The 18,518-nt window shown below is 38.3% G+C and overlaps 1 protein-coding gene across 11 annotated transcripts in view; it reads right to left on the bottom strand.

Annotated features, from left to right (window-relative positions):
• The window catches only part of ENPP2 (ectonucleotide pyrophosphatase/phosphodiesterase 2), a 107,800-nt gene that overhangs the window by 53,780 nt on the left and 35,502 nt on the right, over nucleotides 1-18,518 (bottom strand). For all 11 annotated transcript variants that reach the window (XM_054692014.1, XM_054692009.1, XM_054692013.1 and 8 more), the window contains exons 3-8: nucleotides 14,230-14,385; nucleotides 11,198-11,323; nucleotides 8,295-8,355; nucleotides 5,916-6,013; nucleotides 5,622-5,701; nucleotides 4,723-4,842 (exon numbers count right to left, since the gene is read on the bottom strand). In XM_054692014.1, the coding sequence (XP_054547989.1) occupies nucleotides 4,723-4,842; nucleotides 5,622-5,701; nucleotides 5,916-6,013; nucleotides 8,295-8,355; nucleotides 11,198-11,323; nucleotides 14,230-14,385 (641 nt within the window). The remainder of the gene's footprint in view (nucleotides 1-4,722; nucleotides 4,843-5,621; nucleotides 5,702-5,915; nucleotides 6,014-8,294; nucleotides 8,356-11,197; nucleotides 11,324-14,229; nucleotides 14,386-18,518) is intronic.

Genomic DNA, 18,518 nt, shown 5'->3' with positions numbered 1-18,518 from the left:
CTGGGTAATATGTTGCAGAGAGGAAGCAGAAGCTCAATTTGGAGTTTTTTAAAGAATTTTTTAAAAAATATACTCTGTTCAGTGATGACCCCCATACTTTCAAAAATTCTACTGAGGAATACATGCTGATGTGGGCTTTTTCTGGGCAGCAGGAAGCCCTCTGAGTGATTTCTAGCTCAGGAATGCTCAAAGGAACACATCTCCAGAAAGGCTTGCAGTGGTGGGAAGAGAAAACGCTGGGAGAAGAGAAGTCGTGGGCTGAAGAAGTGAGTGGGCTGACATTACCCCCATGGAGAAACCAGGGTCATCTATTTCTTCCTTACACTTTACTTCCCCAAATTTCTACAGTGACAGTGAGCATGCTTGTGATCAGAAAAAAATTAAACAATATAAAGAAGTAATGGGAACTATGAAGACAATTTAAAAAGTCATGTTGATCATATTTTCTAAAAGAAAATTAGGAACATAGTCAGAAAACAAGAGAAATGAAACAAATAGGAAAGAATACTTGAAATTTAAAAACATTGAAAAATCTTAAGTCAAAATAACAAAAAATCCTAGCAGTAATGAAGCCAATTTGCCAAGTTTAACAAATGGTATGAAACAGCTCTTTGGTTACATCAGGATCATAAGCAGCTATAAATGTTCTTTTGCAGGTCATATGTTTACATTATAACTGCAAAGAAAAAAGGCACTAAAATGTTGGTCCAAAAAAAGAAAAGTGAAAACAAGCCTCTGGGGTTATTAAAAAAGAAAAAAAAAGAGGGAGAGAAAGACCAAAGTTCCTAGTTCCTTGTTAATTCAGAGAAATGAAAATTATGATTTCTCTGAATTTGAATGTAATATAAATTTCCTCAGAGATTGGTAAAAACAACACAGCCAGAAGGGGAAAAAAGCTGACAAGACACTGAAGTTGGACTTCCTGCCTTTAATCCCACTATATTTTCACTGTTCTGCTTGATTGAGAGGCACTATGTTCCATACTGGTGTCCTCAGAGCAAGATATTTTTTGCAGCAGATAGAACTACTGTCTGTCTGTCTGTTCTTTACAGGGAAGTTACTCCTTTTCATTCAAAAGCACAGAGCTAAGATAAACAGAATTCTGGGAGACCAGAGGGGTGGTTGGGCCCTATCACAAGAATAGGTGGGTCACTGAGGTTCCAGAGTCAGGATAAACGAAAGATGTTGGGGTCAGGACATGCATCAGAATAGGACAGTGTGGTTCTTTCCAGGAAGTTAGGGTCAGAAGAATCGGAGTGATGTAATACAGGAGCCAACATGTCTCAGATGGGGGTGCCCAACAGTTGGATCCAAAGCCTAGTTGGGAGACACCTCAGTGAGTCAGGATGTGGGTTAGGGCCTGAGCATAAAGAGATAAATCAAGTTCTACTGCACTCCCACCCGCCATGGTGACCACAGTCTAAAGCAGACATGTGAATAAGTAATTTTAAAAGGACATGGCCAAATTCAGGATAGAAATAATATGAATAAGTAAAATCTTTAAAAAAAAAGAAAGAATTTGAAAAGCCAAAGTTGGGTCCCTGAGCTTAGCCAGAACTGGGGAGCTAAGGGAAGGCTACCTGGGACAGATACTTCAAGTGAACTTGAAATAGAAGGTAAGAGTTTAGTAGCAAAGGGGTCAAGTGAGCTGAGAATATCCTAAGTAAATTAAGATACAGGAGGGAGAGAGAGAGAGAGAAAGAGAGAGGGGGGGAGGGAGAGAGAGAGAGAGAGAGAGAGAGAGAGAGAGAGAGAGAGAGAGGAAAATACAGAAATATCTCAATTATGAAAAAGAAACAACAGAATAAAGAAAAAGTAAAATTTTCCTAAAATGAAGGCAAATCCTTTCCCAGCTGGGTAATGAAATAGGCAGACAGAGGTAAGGGGTGACTCGAGCAACCCCCAAGCTCATCTTCATCTCTTGGGCCTGGAGGGTTCACTCCTGTTCTACCACAGCTCTTCTCTTTGCCTTCTCTTTGGAACATGCCATTTTTCTTGCATTTTTACACTACAGTCATCCTTCGGATGGTCTTGGTACCAACTCTGCATCTCCAGTACTGGCAGAAAGCAGCTAGGTCAAGGAACTTGGAGGGCTAAGTCTGCATCCACTCCTTTTAGAGACACTTCCCTTTGAAACTTTGGCATTAGACAACTTCCTTCAGGGTGGGATGTGGAACTTGCTCTTCAAATCTTCATTTTATTGGGCCCCCTGTATCCCATGCATTCTCTACCTTGCTGAGTCCAGATAGAAAGAGAACCATTAAGCTCTCTTAGTATGGGAAATTGCAGAATGACAGCAGAGAGCATTTTCAAAGAAACACACACAATTAAGGAACTCCATCAGGAGTATGGAACATTTTTTGCTAATGAGCAAAAAAAAGAAATGCAATTTTAAAACAAGAGCAACAAAAGGAACCCCACTAAAATACATATGAGAAATGAAGGGTCATACAGTAAATGACTTTTCAAAACACTGAAGATTAACAAATGAAGTTGAGCAGGCTCAACTTTACTGAAATGACTCTGAGTTTTTAAAAGTCTGGAGTTAGCTGGAGAAATTATTTTTGGAAGGTTGAAAGTGAGATTCAAATTTTCAGATGGACACTGTACAAACGCTTCATCCCATCCACTAGATTAAATGAGGGTAAGAGGGGTCCTTACTCATCATTCAATCAGGCCCCTATATTATTTAGTCAAATGTCTTTTGTGGTTTAATCACTCAGTAAATATGTTGAGTTTAATTTAATTACCTAATTACCTGTTTCAGATTTTATAAATATTTTCTCTACCCCAATTAATTTTTCATGGGGGACTTTGTGAAATGTGCAAGCCTCCACTTGAAGAATATTTATTAGTATTTATAGTTTCTTATGACTCTTACACTGTAGTTTCTTTCTTCCTATATGCCAAACTTCAATAAAATCTGTTTTGAAATTAAAGCTACCTGTGCCCTGGAACTCCTATGGCAGATTATTGTTCAAGAAGATAGAAACACAAATTGGTTTCTTTGCAAATCTTGGTCAGCAGTACCAAAGTAGTAAACTTGGTCAAACGTGTCAACTTTGAGAGTTGCCCGAGGAAACAGGCAAACAAAGTTGAAACAGAAACTTCACTGAGCAGGTTAATGGCACAGGTTAATGGCCTTCTCTCTGCTCTGGAAAAGTTAATCACTATGTTGACTCATCTCCTGAGTCATGCCAACCCAGAGGAAACCTACTGTCAACACTTGGTGTACAGCGATCCAATTTGATAAAATTACTATTTATCTCTAAATCCTTTGTGGTTCTTCGGGCGAGTTTACCCTCATGACAAAATTAACATAAAAGACCAACAGGCAATAACTTGATAGAGCTCTAATTTCAATCATTTCTTGTAGATAAAAAATGTTCCTCTATCCTAAACTCTGTATGTGAAATCTACCCCGTAAACAAATTTCATTATGCTCACAACCAAGGTCATCATAGACTTCCGGGAGTCCAGTCCTACATCAAGGGCAGATCGGAACCCCCATGATAAAGAAACACGTCCACAAACATACAGAAAGTCTTCCATAGTTTTTCAAGAAAGGCTCATATGTAACCTGGCATAATGATGAATCTATTATGCAGAATCTATTATGCAGAAGTATTTTGATCACAAAGACCTTTTCTCCAAGAACAATACCTTAAGAAAAATTCCTCTTCTTTTCTTCCTTTATTGCCTTTATTATTCCAACAGATCCCAGCAAACACTTCTACAAGAAGTGTTTAAGGGTAGGTGTGCATGGACAATGGCCTCTCCACGCGTTGCACAGAAGTTCCCTGCCCTCTTCTTTCCTAACCCGGCCTCTAGGGAGATGTGGTCCCCAAGCAAAGTTGACATAAGATAGAACCATGTGTTATTTTTCTTCTGCAAGTTTCCATTTGAGGGCTTGTACTCAAAAATATTGCTGCGGGGATTCTGATCCTGCTCCACGGGGCTGGATGCACTTAGTTCAGCTTGGCACATTCAGCCAGAGATGGAGATTGTTACTTTGCTTGTGTTGCCAAAGCAAGTTGCCTAGCCATACACAATCACGGGGAATAAATACATCATGTAGAAAGCCAACTACATCTTTGTTTTGACCCAACCTTTTGATTTGAAGTAAACAGAAGACTTCTTTCAAAGTATTAATGGGCTACTCCAGAATTAAGGTAGATTTCTAGTGATATATAATTTCTAAGTTTTTTTAAAAACAGATTAAACAAAAGAATTCATGAATTTTTATTGAATTCTTTTTCCTCCAACAAATTTCCCTGCTTCTATTCATATGGAAATTGTGCCAAAATTTTGGATGGTCAACACTTGAGGAAATCATTCACTTCTTTTTTCAAATCTAGCATATCATTGATATTCCTTCTTCAAAATGTTTCTAAAATTCACTCCTCACAATTTTCACCACTTCTGCTCAAATCAAGATACTTATTAACTCATACTTTTATCCTCACTGACACACAAACACAGTGTGCATATATGCAGAAAAGTCATGGTGTATTTATTCTTTTTTCTATGTAAAAATACATCATGACTTTTCTGACAAGCCAATATGCAGACATATTTTACGTGTGCACAAACACATAACATCAAAAGACAGAAACATTAGCAAACAGGAGGAAACTACATGCATCTTTTTTTTGCAGGTAACGTGGGGATGAGAAATGTTTCAATGCACACACACACACACACACAAAATGCAAAACTTACCGGCTGACCTCCCCACCATCTGTGATTAAATTTCTCTCGTCCTCGAAGATGGAAAGTAGCATCAAATACAGGGTCATACATTGAATTACCAACAATTCCATGGGATTCTGGATACAATCCCTTTAGTAAAATTAAATTTCTTGTTAAAAATACCAATATAATAACTCACCTATATTAGTTTCATAATAAATCTTCTTGCAGGTCTTACAGTAATATTTAATTTCCAAATATGTATGATATATGTAACTTTTACACGTATCTTGCTAATAAATATGAATATTTTCTATGGACTAATTAAAAGCCATTTGGGAAACTTAGGATGATTATAAGAAATTTAGTTACTAGGCTTTTTAACTACTGCAATTTAATAAAAGGTGGCAATAATTTTTATTACAATAAAATAACCTTTAGTTTGACATTTGCTTATGTGCTTCCAAAGATGCTTTATTTCTAAATATACTTTTCAATTTCCTACATTCTCTTTTTATACCCCTGAAAAATTAATAGTCTGATAAATAAACGAATTATGTTTTTAAAGAAGAAAGCTGGGTAAAATTAGGAGTACCTAAAAATTATAACATAGCCATCCCAAATTCAACATTTTTACTTAAGTTTCAGAAAATAAAGAATAGAGCTGTTGGTATTGGAGAGAGACTCAGTGCACGTGCACAGACAGAACTCCTCCTGAAGAAAGTTTGCTTTAAAGTTGCAATGAAGCTCAAACACCCTCAAAGTTGTGAAAAGTATTTACTCTGAGCAATTGAAACAGGTAAGATGAAAACAGAAGTTGTTTTTTTTTTTTACAGCAAGGATTGTGTTTTAAAATCTCCCTTTCAAGTAGTATCAGGATGAAATCAATCCTTGGAATCTACATCATTTGGGGAAAAAAAAACACTTACAGTGGCCAAGGTGTATAAGTTCGGGAAAGTTTTTGTCGGGTACACAGGCCTCATGTAGGGAGAGTGTGTGCCGCAGGATCCTAAAGACAGAAGTCAGGTATTACAACTTGAAAACAATGGGATCATTGCATGTTTGGAAACCCACTTCATAAACTGTCAAACACATTACCTTCATTTTTGGTATTTCAAATAATAAAATATGTTGAAAGCATTGTAGACCTAGATCTCTAAGCCTGCAATGCACGGTTACCGGGCAGACTGTGCATTATAGATGAGATACAGAAAGTGACTTACTTAGTTTTTCAATGTTAGGCATGACCTTGCTGCCTTTCTTCATGTATGATGCACGGAAACCATCCACAGAGAAGATGATTAATGGAGGGCGGACAAACCTTAGAGAGTAACACATCAAGCTTTAGAAAAATGACTGCCATTATTTCTATTAAGTGTGCTTACTCATTCTCAAATAACTGGGTCCAAGAATTTCCACAATAAATCCCAGGTCAGGGTACCTGTACAAGTCTAGGTTTCTGGCCACATAACATTTGTGTCAAGTGAAGTCAAGAGTTAAATAATCAGGGTCATTAAAAAAAAAAAAAAAACAGACTTCAGATTTCACTTAACATGTTTCCTTAATCCTGGTGTTGCAAACAAGGTTTTGAACAAAAGGTTATATTGCCTAGTATATTTACGATCTCATTTGGAAAACTCCTATTAAGTCTTTAAAATCCAGACTGAAGTTTCCTCTTCTATAATGTTAACTTCTTAAAGGTGATAATTCTTTTAGCATTCATATATATGTTATGTTATATTTAGTGTTCTGTAATATGTTACAATAAAAATACATGTTTAATAAAAGTACAGTTTGTGTCTTATTTTTCTATTTTGAGTAATAGTAGGACTTAGTAAATGTTTATCAAATACATGAATAAATGAATGCATGAGTAAATGAAAATAAAAAATAGCAATAGAACTCCTGTCACTAGAACTAAATACATATTAAAATTTTTGATGTAGGGCCTCCCCTGGTGGTGCAGGCAGTTGAGCATCGTGCTGTGAAGCTGTCCACAGCCTCTGCAGCGCCGGTTCAATCCCTGCCGGCTGGCGAGGGTACCACTGGAGCGACAGACCGTCTCTCCTGCCGCCCGCTGCTCCCCTCAGCAGCATATTTCGTCGGTCTGCCAGTTCTGTTCCCCGCTCTGTCTCTGGTGAATCCTCTCACCCTCCCGCACATCTGGCCTGTGCCCTGGTTCTTGTATAAATAAATAATCTTTAAAAAAATTTATTTCATGTAGGCTTAAATTTAAAATAATTTCAAAAATAATGAAAATTATTGAAGAACTAGACTGTCTAAGGTAAGATCTGATACCACAGGTTCTATTATATTCTCTTTTTTAAGACTTACTTTTATTTATTTTGCATACATGAACTGGGGTATAGGCCAGAGGTGTGAGAGGATTCACCAGAGACAGAATGGGGAACAGAACAGACAGATCTACTGAATACACTGCTGAGGGGAGCAGCAGGTGAAACAGGAGAGTTCTTCAGTGCATCATGTTGGTTAGTGGCTGGTAATAGCTTGATAGCACTGAGACTTTAACCCTTGTACCACCAAGGAAGCTCAGTTCTAGTATATTCTAAAGACACAATTTACAATCACTTGAAAATGCTAAAATATGTACAAAACCGTTTCTAATATTTTCAAGAAAAACCAGCAAGTATAGGCTTCAGTTTGTTTCAAGTCACAGTAAATAAGGTATATTTTAAATGAGTCACATATATAAAGCACTAGAACAAAAATATGTAAGTCCAATGTCATCATTACTACTCTTATGATTATCCTTTAATGGTATAGTCCAGATAGATAGATAGAATAACACAGAACTCTTATTTCCAGAAAATAAATGAACACATCTTAAAGGGTCAACAACTATTGCCATCCCATTTAAAAAATCCAAAAAGCTTCAAAGGGTTCATTAAAGTTAAAAAGGAGACAATGAGAAAGTCCATATCTAAATACTTGGAACTCATGACCCAAGCTGCATTGCCTACAAGCACATACTTGAACAAACACATTAATGAAAATACATTTGTTGAACATTTACTTTCTGCAAACATTGAAAGACCTATGAATTTTCAACAGTTTCCTGGAAGGTGCAGCAAGTGCCTTAAGCTGGTCGCACTCAAGCTGTGGGGTGTCACTCTAATTTGGCTGCATGCCAGCAAAGCAAAGCGCTGCTCCAGTGGTTTGTCAAGTTTCTGCAGCATGTGGCAGGAATTATCATTTTGGATGAAATTTTTTGAGTTCTCTAACTCCCCTCTGAAAAGGGGGATAGGGAGGCAAAGGAGCACTCCAGGAAAAAACTAAAAAGAGTCTACCAGAAATGTGTTTCCTTCTCTAGTGACTTTAGTCTCTTTACACTTTGTAAAATCTTCAGCAAAAGTGAATTAGAAGGGGCAGTCCATCTCTGATTTTGCAGAGTTTAAAATAGAGATTTTCCATAGTTTAAAATGGTCTAGCATTCGACTGGAAAGCTGTTCATCCATACTGATAAGTTTGCCTGTATAAGAGAATTTTAGTTTTACATTTTTTTAGCCATTTACCCACTCTTTTCTTATGATATTTCATTACCTAATGTGTAAAACTCCATACTATTCACATAATACACTTACCCTGCGGGGCATTCTGGCGCCTTAATTTCCTCACAGTCATCATCTACCCAATGTGATTCTCCTAAAACAAAAAAATGAGTAAGTGGGTTGGTAAATCTAATTATAGACACCATCCAGACCAGAGCTTTGAAGACTATAATTTCAGAATCTGTGTCCTGCCTGATAATTGTTGATTGGACATCATCTAAAAAGAAATTCTGAAATGAAGTCTAGGGTCTGGCTTGGCTAACTAAAGAACACCCATATGTGATGGGAAGGTTAAGATCTAATAACCCCAGTGTTTATTAAAAATTTAATATTTAGGGGCCTCCCCGGTGGCACAGCAGATTGAGCACTGCGCTATGAAGCTGTCCACAGCCTCTGCGACGCAGGTTCGATCCCGGCCGGCGGGTGAGAATCCCACATGGTGCAGCAGACTTCTCCTGTCTTGCCTGCTGCTCCCCTCAGCAGTGCTTTCGGTCCGTCTGCCTGTTCTGCTCCCCGTTCTCTCTCTGCTGAATTCTCTCACCCTCCCTCTGACTGTACCCCAGTTTTTGTATAATAAATAAAACTTTAAAAAAAAGCTGCATGCCTATAGCAGCAACTATTATAAAAAATTAATATTTGATATTTAATAACCCCTTCCTACTTTAATGGTCTGGCGATAAAAACATCAGTGGCGTCAGTGAACAAAATTTCATGTTTATTTCCCTCCAGAAATAAACTGTTGGGTCATTAGATGGAACATTCTTTTTTTCACCACTAAACATCTCAGAGCCATAGAAAGCAGTTTAGTTTCTCTTTAGCTGGGGGGAAGGCTGATCACACTCAGAGATGACAGATGGAGAGAGTGCAATAGAGAGGTTATTTTCCAGTAGGTCTCTGTACAGCCCTTGAATTTAGGGACCAGAGCCAATGCTCTCTTTCACCTCTATGTTCCACCAAGACCTGAGAGCAGAAACTTATGTCTCTTCTGAGAGACTCCTCTCATGAACATAGGCCAGAGAAGAGCTCAGATATATTTTTTTTTAATTGATGCTTCCTTTGGAGAAAATAAAAATTATCAAAAAAAAAAACATTTGTGTCCTATTATCCCAAGACAAAGAAAAGTCACGTTTCTTGAAAATAAGTAAAATGTGTGACCAGCACTTTGGAAAAATTGCTTCCATGTAAAAAGTATTGGAACTCTCCCTGGTCAATAAGAATTTTACTGACAGGTCTTTTTGTCTGTCAATTTTAAAGTAAACAGGAGCATCTCCTGTTGCAATTAAAACTTAAAAATAGTTCAAAAAGACAACATCACTAGACTGAAAAAATCAATGTGATTAATGTCTAAATATTATTTAATATTTTCTCGCATAGAAAATAAAGAGACTATGTTATCAAAAAAATAAGAATTTTACTGACAACCATGCTTCTTTTTTTTAATTTATTTTTAAAAATATTTATTTATTTATGCATACAAGAACTGGGGTACAGGCCAGAGGTGCAAGGGGTGAGAGGATTCACCAGAGACAGAGTGGGGAGCGGAACAGGCAGATTGACTGAAATATATTGCTGAGGGGAGCAAGACAGGAGAGGTCTGCTGCACCATATGGGTCACCTCCTTGGCCCGGGATAGAACTCGTGCTGCAGTAGCTGCAGATTGCTTCATAATGCTGCATCTTAACCCCCTGTGCCACCAGGGAGGCCCCAGTACCATACTTCTTTAAAGGGGGAAGTTTTCTACACTGGCATCACCCAGGCATACATGTGGGCTCCACAAATGTACAACTAGAATTTTAAACCAGCAAAGGCCAAAGCTTAATGATTAAACTGCCAGTGCTACCTCAGACTTTTTATTTTTTTTTCTCCTAAGAGTCTGGATGGCTTATTGGTATTATTATTACATGTGTTAATAAAAGGTAAAAGAAAATATATTCTTAATCAATTACATACTTTTTCAACAATTACAATGTTTTTTGGTTAGGACAAATTATTCAAACTAAGGATTAAAGTAATACCCTCTTGTCACAACCAAACACTTCACCTATTTCTCTGAAATCTATTAATAGAAACTTTTCATAAATACTCTGGGTCAGAGATAGGAAGAAGGACTAAATGTAGACATTAAAAAGTGACTTACAAACTTTCTATATTCTTGGATCTTTCCATTAACTTCTTTTTTAATATTTATTTATTGTTATGAGGTACCATTATTTTACATCCTATCCAGAGCAACTTCTACAAGTGAGAACCACAACAACTTGAGCCCCTTAAAGACAGACACTGCATCTTCCATGTTGTTGGCGATATGACTAGTGACTGTTACTCACCGGGGAATCCCAGCACCAACCAGACAAAGTCAGTACCTGTGCATATGTGGCTTTGGGGTGTTGGTTGGAGCTGCTGGTACCCTGCTCCTCTGTACCAGCTTGTACCCCCATCCATAGCCCAGCACGTCAGCTTAGTTTAAATTCTCTGGGTACATCCTGACCTCAAGGGTAAGAACTCTGGGGTATGATTTCCAGAGCCAGCTACGTAAGATTTCATCCGAGACAACACCCTTGCTTGCCTTTCCCCACTCCCACTTGCCTAGTTCCCTTACATGGTTTCCCTACAGCACATCCTAAAACAAATATCATGTTAAAAATTCCTGTCTCAAACTATGCTTCTAGAAAAATCTGTCCTAAGACCAAGACACAAAGTTTTGAAATATCTTCATTAGTATGAGTCTACCTAATTAGGGAATGGAGCGTTGTGTCCTCATTATTTCAGTCAGGGAAATGCAGAGGAACGAAACAAAGATGGACGCATGAGAAGTTCAACTCCTTCCTTCCTCCCAAACACATGCCAAGGTGTTACGCCCACAACCTCCAAGGTCACTTGGAGAATCTCCAGTTTTTATCCTTTCAAAGCTCAGGCAAGTCCAAGGAAACACATACCTTTGCAAACCACTTGGTAATTAGTGCAGCAGTCTCCCCTGGCCAAGCAGTCCTCCGAGCACTGACAAGCATGGTCTTCATTTCTTACTTCTCCACATCTGTCCTTGGTGCACTCCCAGCCACCAGCTGAAATCAGCACAATAAAACACTGTCATTGCTTCACATGAGCCAAATGAAAGAGGCCATGATCACTTACAAGGATTGCCAACAAAAAGAGCTAAAATCCCACATTATTTAATCTGCTTGTGAAATTAGAGTTGGCCTGAGACCACGATATTTGGAGGACTTACAAAGAGAAGGAATTTCCAATTTTTCAAATCAGAGTACATACAAAGTCAAAAGCAAATACAGTGCTGCAGGAAAATGGAATCTTTAACATTGGGCAAACAGATCAAACAGACCCAGTAAAAATTGTATCTAAGGTGTGTGATAGGGTGTTTACTATTGTGTGCTTAATCACAGTAGCTGAGCTCTTGTTCTCCAAAGCAGTTTTACTTAACTTTAATCACTTTGATTTAAATACAAAGGATAATGCAACTCAATGGCCTCTACCAGCTAGAAGATGCACCGGGAGGTTAAAGTCCTAAATTGATAGGCGGATAAAGGGATATTAAAAACACTTGCAGTTTCAACCATTGACCAAAATGTGGCACTACCTAAAGCCTAGGTCAGTGTTCCTACTTTCAAGGAGGCCAGTAAGTGGGTTACAGATTTCTTCTTGAGCACATTTGACTGAGCTCAGGGCTCACCTTTACCAAAAAGGTATATTCAGAAAAGGAATATTTTCATTTTAACGAGAGTGTTGTAATTTTGTCTGACTTTTTCATTCACAAGATGATAAACTCTAAGGCAGAAAAAAATCACATTTCTTTTTTCACCATTATTCTCCCAGGACTGCCATTGCTCCCGGCACATTCAGGGTATTCCATGAATACTTGTCAAATCTGATTGAAAAATACCATGAAAATAAAATGACTCTAAGAATTCAGGATTGCTTTATTGAGAAACTTCATTTTAATTCATTTGTTCAATGAAAATCTCTAATGGTGAAAAAGAAGTGATCAAAGTTTTGTCTGCCCTTTGAAGGAAATATCAGCATTTCAGTGTATAAATTTGTAACATGTATCTAAATTTTTTTAAATGCATATACATTATGAAGTTGATATCCCCCTCTTAGAAATTTGTCTTAAGGAAAAGAAACAAAATTATGACTATGTATGAATAGTATTCACTAGCACACTATTTGTAATAACAAGAAATTGGCTGAAATATAAATGTCAATTACTCAATGAATTAGTTTGCACCTGTTAAATGGAATACTATGCAGTCATTCAAAAGAATGACATACATAAAATTTGTAACTACATATACACCCTCACACAGCAACTGTATACACACTTGTACAAATATATATACAGAGACATAGTAAACAAACACAAACAGAGAGAAAGTGATCAGAGTTTACACTCAAATATTGATTGTGCTTATCTCTAATAAGTGTATCAATACAGCAGACTCTCAGAAACTTGTTTTCTTCTTTAGTTTTTTATTATTTGATATTTGCTTTTTCCACACTTGGTATATGTTACCATTGTACACAGGGAAATAAACTACTTTTAAAATACTATGATATTTATTTGTTAAATCTAAGAAGAAAGGCATGAGCTACACTCAGAGAGAATGAAGCAAGAGTCAATCCATTGACCATTACAAGGAGCTCAAAGCCCAGGGATCCAGAGGGCTAAGATGACACATCTGGGACAAGATATTCAAGGTAGAGAGGAAACGCAAAACATTAGTTGGTTGCTCAGCACCAAGCAAACACAGACTGTTGCTTTGAAATAATATTTTAGGACCCAAGAAGTCTTCTGGAACATCTGTTCTGTCTATATATTCAGTTTACAAGACTCTCAGCATTTAAATTTGCAGACCCATTACTAAGGAACCTGGGAGATGTTCCAAAGGAAAGTAACAACAAAAAAAGGCCAGATGTTTGGAAAAAACATTGTACAAAAAAACAGCTTAAGAAAACTCTTCTTATTTGGCAGGGGGTGAGCAGGGGACAAACACATCAAACCTAGTAAGGGAGCTGATGTCAGCTTTCATCTGAATCAAGACAATTACTTTAATAAAGGAGAATAATGTCTCTGTTTGTAATGATATCATTAGAAAGATTAGACTAATAACAATAATAGTATGAGTTAGATTTTTGAAAGTATCACCTAACCGTGAAAGTCCAAAAACAAGTAACAAGATGTTCAGAGAGTTGTGGAATATCCATGTCTACTGCTCTTAAGAGCGGGGGAACTTGTCACCTTTCTCCAAACTGGACTCTGACATTGCCCAAAAGCAGGGCAGAGAGACTCTGCACTTACTTATCTGCAGTGCTGGGCTCTAGAAGAGGAATGGGTGGAAAGGCAAACACCCTCATGGTGCTTCTTCTTCACCATGCACATTCATTACAAGCCTGTACATTCTACAGGCCAGTCCAGTGTAAAAGAAATGTAAAGGAAGGCCAGGAAGACTGCAGCGGGACATTTTAGAATCACCAGAACATGTGACCCTAAATAGAGTTCCATAACAAATTCCCCCTCACACTGAGAACTGGGAATGACATCAGGGCAGGCTATCACTCTAGGATAAAATGATATAAAACAAAAGCTAGAAACTGGGCAGCAAGCACCAAAAAAAAAAAAAAAAAAAAAAAAAACCCTACGTGCCCCCAGCAGTGAAGGTGGGAACTGATTGCAAGGGTCAAAAATGATAAAGATGAAAAAGCCTCACCGTGTATCCTTCCCAAACCAACAAATGACAGCTGCTGCAGAGAATCTATTGCTTGTTCGCAAACAACCGTCAAACAGGGAGTTCTCATCATCCAACCAATAATCATTCAAGAAACGCAACCAAAACCCACAGTTTGGTTTGGACAAAGAAGGTGGCAGTGCCAGGGTGCAGCACAGCTGGGAAGGAACAGAGGAGTGTGGGGGTGTCTTTAAGTCATCGAGACTAGAGAGGACGTGACAGTTACTTACCTGTCTTCAAACAAAGCTCATCGAAGTCATGGCAGCAACTGCTGTAGCTCTTACACAGGTTGTCACACCGACAGTCAGGGGGTCCGAGCTCTTGAAGTTCAAAGCATCTGCCTTTGCAGGATTCAGAGGTATTGATCCAGGGCGAGTCCGATAACACTGCAGGACACAAAAGGCAAAGACACTGGGGTTGGGGAGTGGGGTGTGTCCCCAGGGAGGGCTGACACTGGGCAGCATGACAGTTGGAGATACAGTCAGACTCAGATTGAGCAACCTGGCTCCATCACCTGCTTGCTAGGTACCCGGGGCAGCCTGAGGCACTTTCTTGTGCCTCAGTCTCTTCATCTATAAAGAAGAAAATTAATAAAAGTAACTTGAGTTTGTGGTAAGAAGTAAATGGAGCGAAGCATGCCAAACACTTCCCAGATCGCCAGGCAGATAAAGTGTAACAAGTGTGAGTTATTGGTTTGATCACTGGTGACAATTATTATGACGGCAAATCTGTGATGGTTACTGTATATGCTAATGATACCAACAGAAAGCAGAACTTTGGTCTATACACTTAGAAACAAGATTTCATTTCTCTATTTTAAAATCCATAGCTTTTCTTCCTATGGAAAAGTGAGCCCTAATGTTCTGAGAATAGTCTGAACACATTGGATAGGAATAAAGGATATTAAGATCTCTTCCAGCCATAAAATCTCCATCTGGAACTAAAGTTCCACCAACCACAATCTCAGCTTGTCAAAAATGAATTTTCTTCCATTATTTTCATATATAGATATGATTCAATATCTAATTCAGTAAGATAAAAATCCCATAATTCTGTAATTTACAGGCATGGAAGTTTAAACAGAAGTGTCATCCATTATAGCATCTAAAAGATAATATGTCTATGTATAATTTTAACAGAATATGCTATGAACCTATGTGAAGAACACATTAAAACTCTACAAGAAAACATTTTAATAGATCGAATTAAATGGAAAGTCATACCATCTTGCAGGTAAAAATATCAATATTATAAATTAACAGCTCTTCTGAAATATACCTAAAGATTCAATGCAATCACCAATAAAAATATGGAGAGGATTTCTGGAAGCCTGAGCAAATATCAAGTGTAACAAAAAACAAATACATATAGGAGAACAAAAAGACTGAAAAGGGAAGAACAATCTGGTAAGGAACAGAGAGTGAAATACATTCTGAAGTCAAATAATGAAAAGAGGTTGGTGCTAGAAAATAAGTAGATCAGTGTAGAGGTGCTGACCAGAGTTAGGGTCAAATATTTATAGTGAAAGTGACTTTTTAATCAGAGGGCACATGAAAGTATTAGTCTGTATGTGAAAGAAGGATTCATCAGTAAGTAGTACTGAAATAATTGGCAAACTGGAATGAAAGTAGCTGGAGCCTTAGTCTAGCTTACAAAGTAATGGATGGAAAGCACACGCAGTGTCATAGCCATCGTTAAGGATGCAAAATTTGTAAAATAAAACAAAATTTGGAAGTATCTATCAATATTTTAAAATACATATGACTCTTCCACCCTGAAGTTCCAATCCAAATGGCTCTTCTGTAGATGGACTATTGTTTATTCCTTAACAAGAATGAGTCATATCTGTGTAGGCTAACATGGAAAGATCTACAAAATATATAATGTTTTTTTAAAGAGCAGAGTACTTAACAGTGTTATAGTATTAAATCTTCTATATTTTGCATTAAAATAGACATAAAGAGGGCAAGAAGAATAGAGAAAAATAATGAAATTAAAACAGAGACAGACTTAGAGATGAGCAAGAGAAGGTTGGGGTACAGGGAGTGAGAAAAGTGCAGATGGACATAACTTTTTAAAAGTACAGCTATGATACAGCCTCTTTTTTTCCTTGTAAGAAGCTCTTTACAGGGGTTACATTTGGGGGAAATGATGGAAAAAAAAGAAAAGCAAAGAAACTTCGTAGTATTTTATAGTTTGAAACTTCTAACATTGTACCAATGTCTATTTATCTTCAGATATGCCTGAGAATATATGAATATGGGTATAAAATATTCATTATATAGTACATTATATATAAATATCCTAATCAATGTCATTTTATGACATGTTATTGGTAATCTTGTTTCCTTATTGACAAGTTTACATATTTTTCTTTGTTTTATCATTAGTATCCGCTACTCTTCACAGCAAGAAACATAAGAAGCAATGGAAGAACAGATCTGAAATGCCATTTCTAGGCTCACTGAAACCATTTACCTGAACACCCTGTTCATTTCTCATCCTTTGTCCCCTTGAAAGTCAGAGTCACCCAATCCTCGTATTTATGGTGTCAGATCAGTTCAACTGAAGCAAACAGATTCACTCAACCATGGGATGTGAAACTCTTTTGCATGGATGATTCTGATGTTGAAATACATAGAAACCACACCAGTTCACTTCGGAAATGACGTCAGGTCTCCATGCACTGCCTCACCTCTGGTTCATAAACCACATTTTTCTATTGACTTTGGCTCAGCAACCAACAGTGCACACCAAACCATGAGAGAAGATGGGGGAGGAGGAAACGAGAAGTAAAAGAGGAAAAATAGAGAAAGTCTGACAGTAAAAATAAAGATAAGGAAAACGCTTAGAATTGAATCAATCCTTTTTTAAAAGGACCACTTAGCACTGCTTAGACAGAACCATGTCAACATTCACCTCATAGATTTTGAGCAGCTTCATTCCGGTGAGTTGCAGACATGAATATGCTGAGCTGTGCTTCCAGCTGCGATAATAAGAAGAGATCTAAAGCACAGTTTACTCTTGTTTCCTTGTCCACCTGCTCCTCTTGGTGGGGTCCCAGCATGCATTTGACATTTCCCTCTACTCAAGCTGGTTGCTTTCCCCTCATCATAACCTCTTCCTTCTTTCTTTCTTTACTTTCAAAAGATCTGCATAAACATGCAGCCAGTTAACCTTTCCTTCTTCCATTCCATCAATGTGACTTTTACTGTTTTCTTACAACTTCTATCATGTTCTGATTGTGCCCCTCACTTGGCTTTATACACACAAGAACTGGGGTACAGGCCAGAGTTTTGGGGAGTTAGAGGATTCACCAGAGACAAATTGGGGAGCAGAACAGGCAGATGTACTGAAATACACTGCTGAGGGGAGCAGCAGGCGAGTCAGGAGAGGTCTGCTGCACCATGTGGGTAGCTCCTTGGCCAGGGATTGAACTTGTGCTGCAGTGGCTGTGGTGGTTGCATCTTAACCCCTTGTGCCACCAGGGAGGCCCCCCTCACTTGGCTTTTGAAAATAATTGAATCTCACTCAAGACCTGGCCTCTATCAACTATTATCTTCCTTGTACTCTTAAATGAAAGACAACTTTGTTAACAAAGATTTGCACTTGGGTCCCTCACACAAAGATTTATCCCACAAAAAGAACTGTATTCAGGATCAGGTGACCAACAGCTTAGAATAAGAGTTCCCGACCCGTGAAAGATGGATGTTAGGCCAAGATTCATTCCCGTCTGACGTGGATTCAGCAGGCAATGTCAGAAAGGTGAATTAAATGATATAAATCTTCTTCAAATCCAATAATTCCAAGAAAGTTGAACCACTGCACCTTTCTAAATGAAGGGAGCATAGGAAAATGTCTACTTTCACCTTTCCGGGGCCTGCATGGATCCAGCCCTGCCATCTTCTTTCATAACTGCACTAGTCCCAGGGCTTCCCCTGGTGGTGCAGCGGTTGAGCACTGGGCTGTGAAGCTGCACGCAGCCTCAGCAGTGCCAGTTCGATCCCCGGCCATCAGGCGAGGGTCCCACATGGCGCGCAGACCTCTCCTGCCGCCCGCTGCTCCCCTCAGCAGTGTACTTCATCACTCTGCCTGTTCTGCTCTCCGCTCTGGCTCTGGTAAATTCTCTCACCCTCCCGCACTTCTGACTGTTACCCAGTGCTTGTATAAATAAATAAATAAATCTCTAAAAAAAAAATAACTGCACTAGTCCCTATTCTTTTGGGTCAGCAGTTCATCTACCACAATCAGGCCTTTTCACGTCACACCCTCGTCGTACATTCTTTTCACACAAGTTCAAGACAGATTTTGGTACTTCTCTCTGTGCTATGCCTGATTCCATGTTCAAATTGGGTCATTATCAGTCTGAATTCTAAAGTCTAGGTGTTGTCTGGTCCTGTGTGCAGGGTTATGAGTTCTGACGCCCTGTATGCTCCTCCCATTGGTCTCAGTTCTCAGTCCAAGTGTTTCCTGAAAGTGGGAGGAAAGCTTTGAAATGGGCTTCAGACTGTGGTTATGC

The sequence above is a fragment of the Talpa occidentalis genome, unplaced genomic scaffold, assembly GCF_014898055.3.
Source record: "Talpa occidentalis isolate TD23 unplaced genomic scaffold, MPIMG_talOcc4v2.1, whole genome shotgun sequence".
NCBI lineage: Eukaryota > Metazoa > Chordata > Mammalia > Eulipotyphla > Talpidae > Talpa > Talpa occidentalis.
Note: the sequence above shows the minus strand (reverse complement) of the source record. Positions and strands in the feature narration are given on the sequence as shown.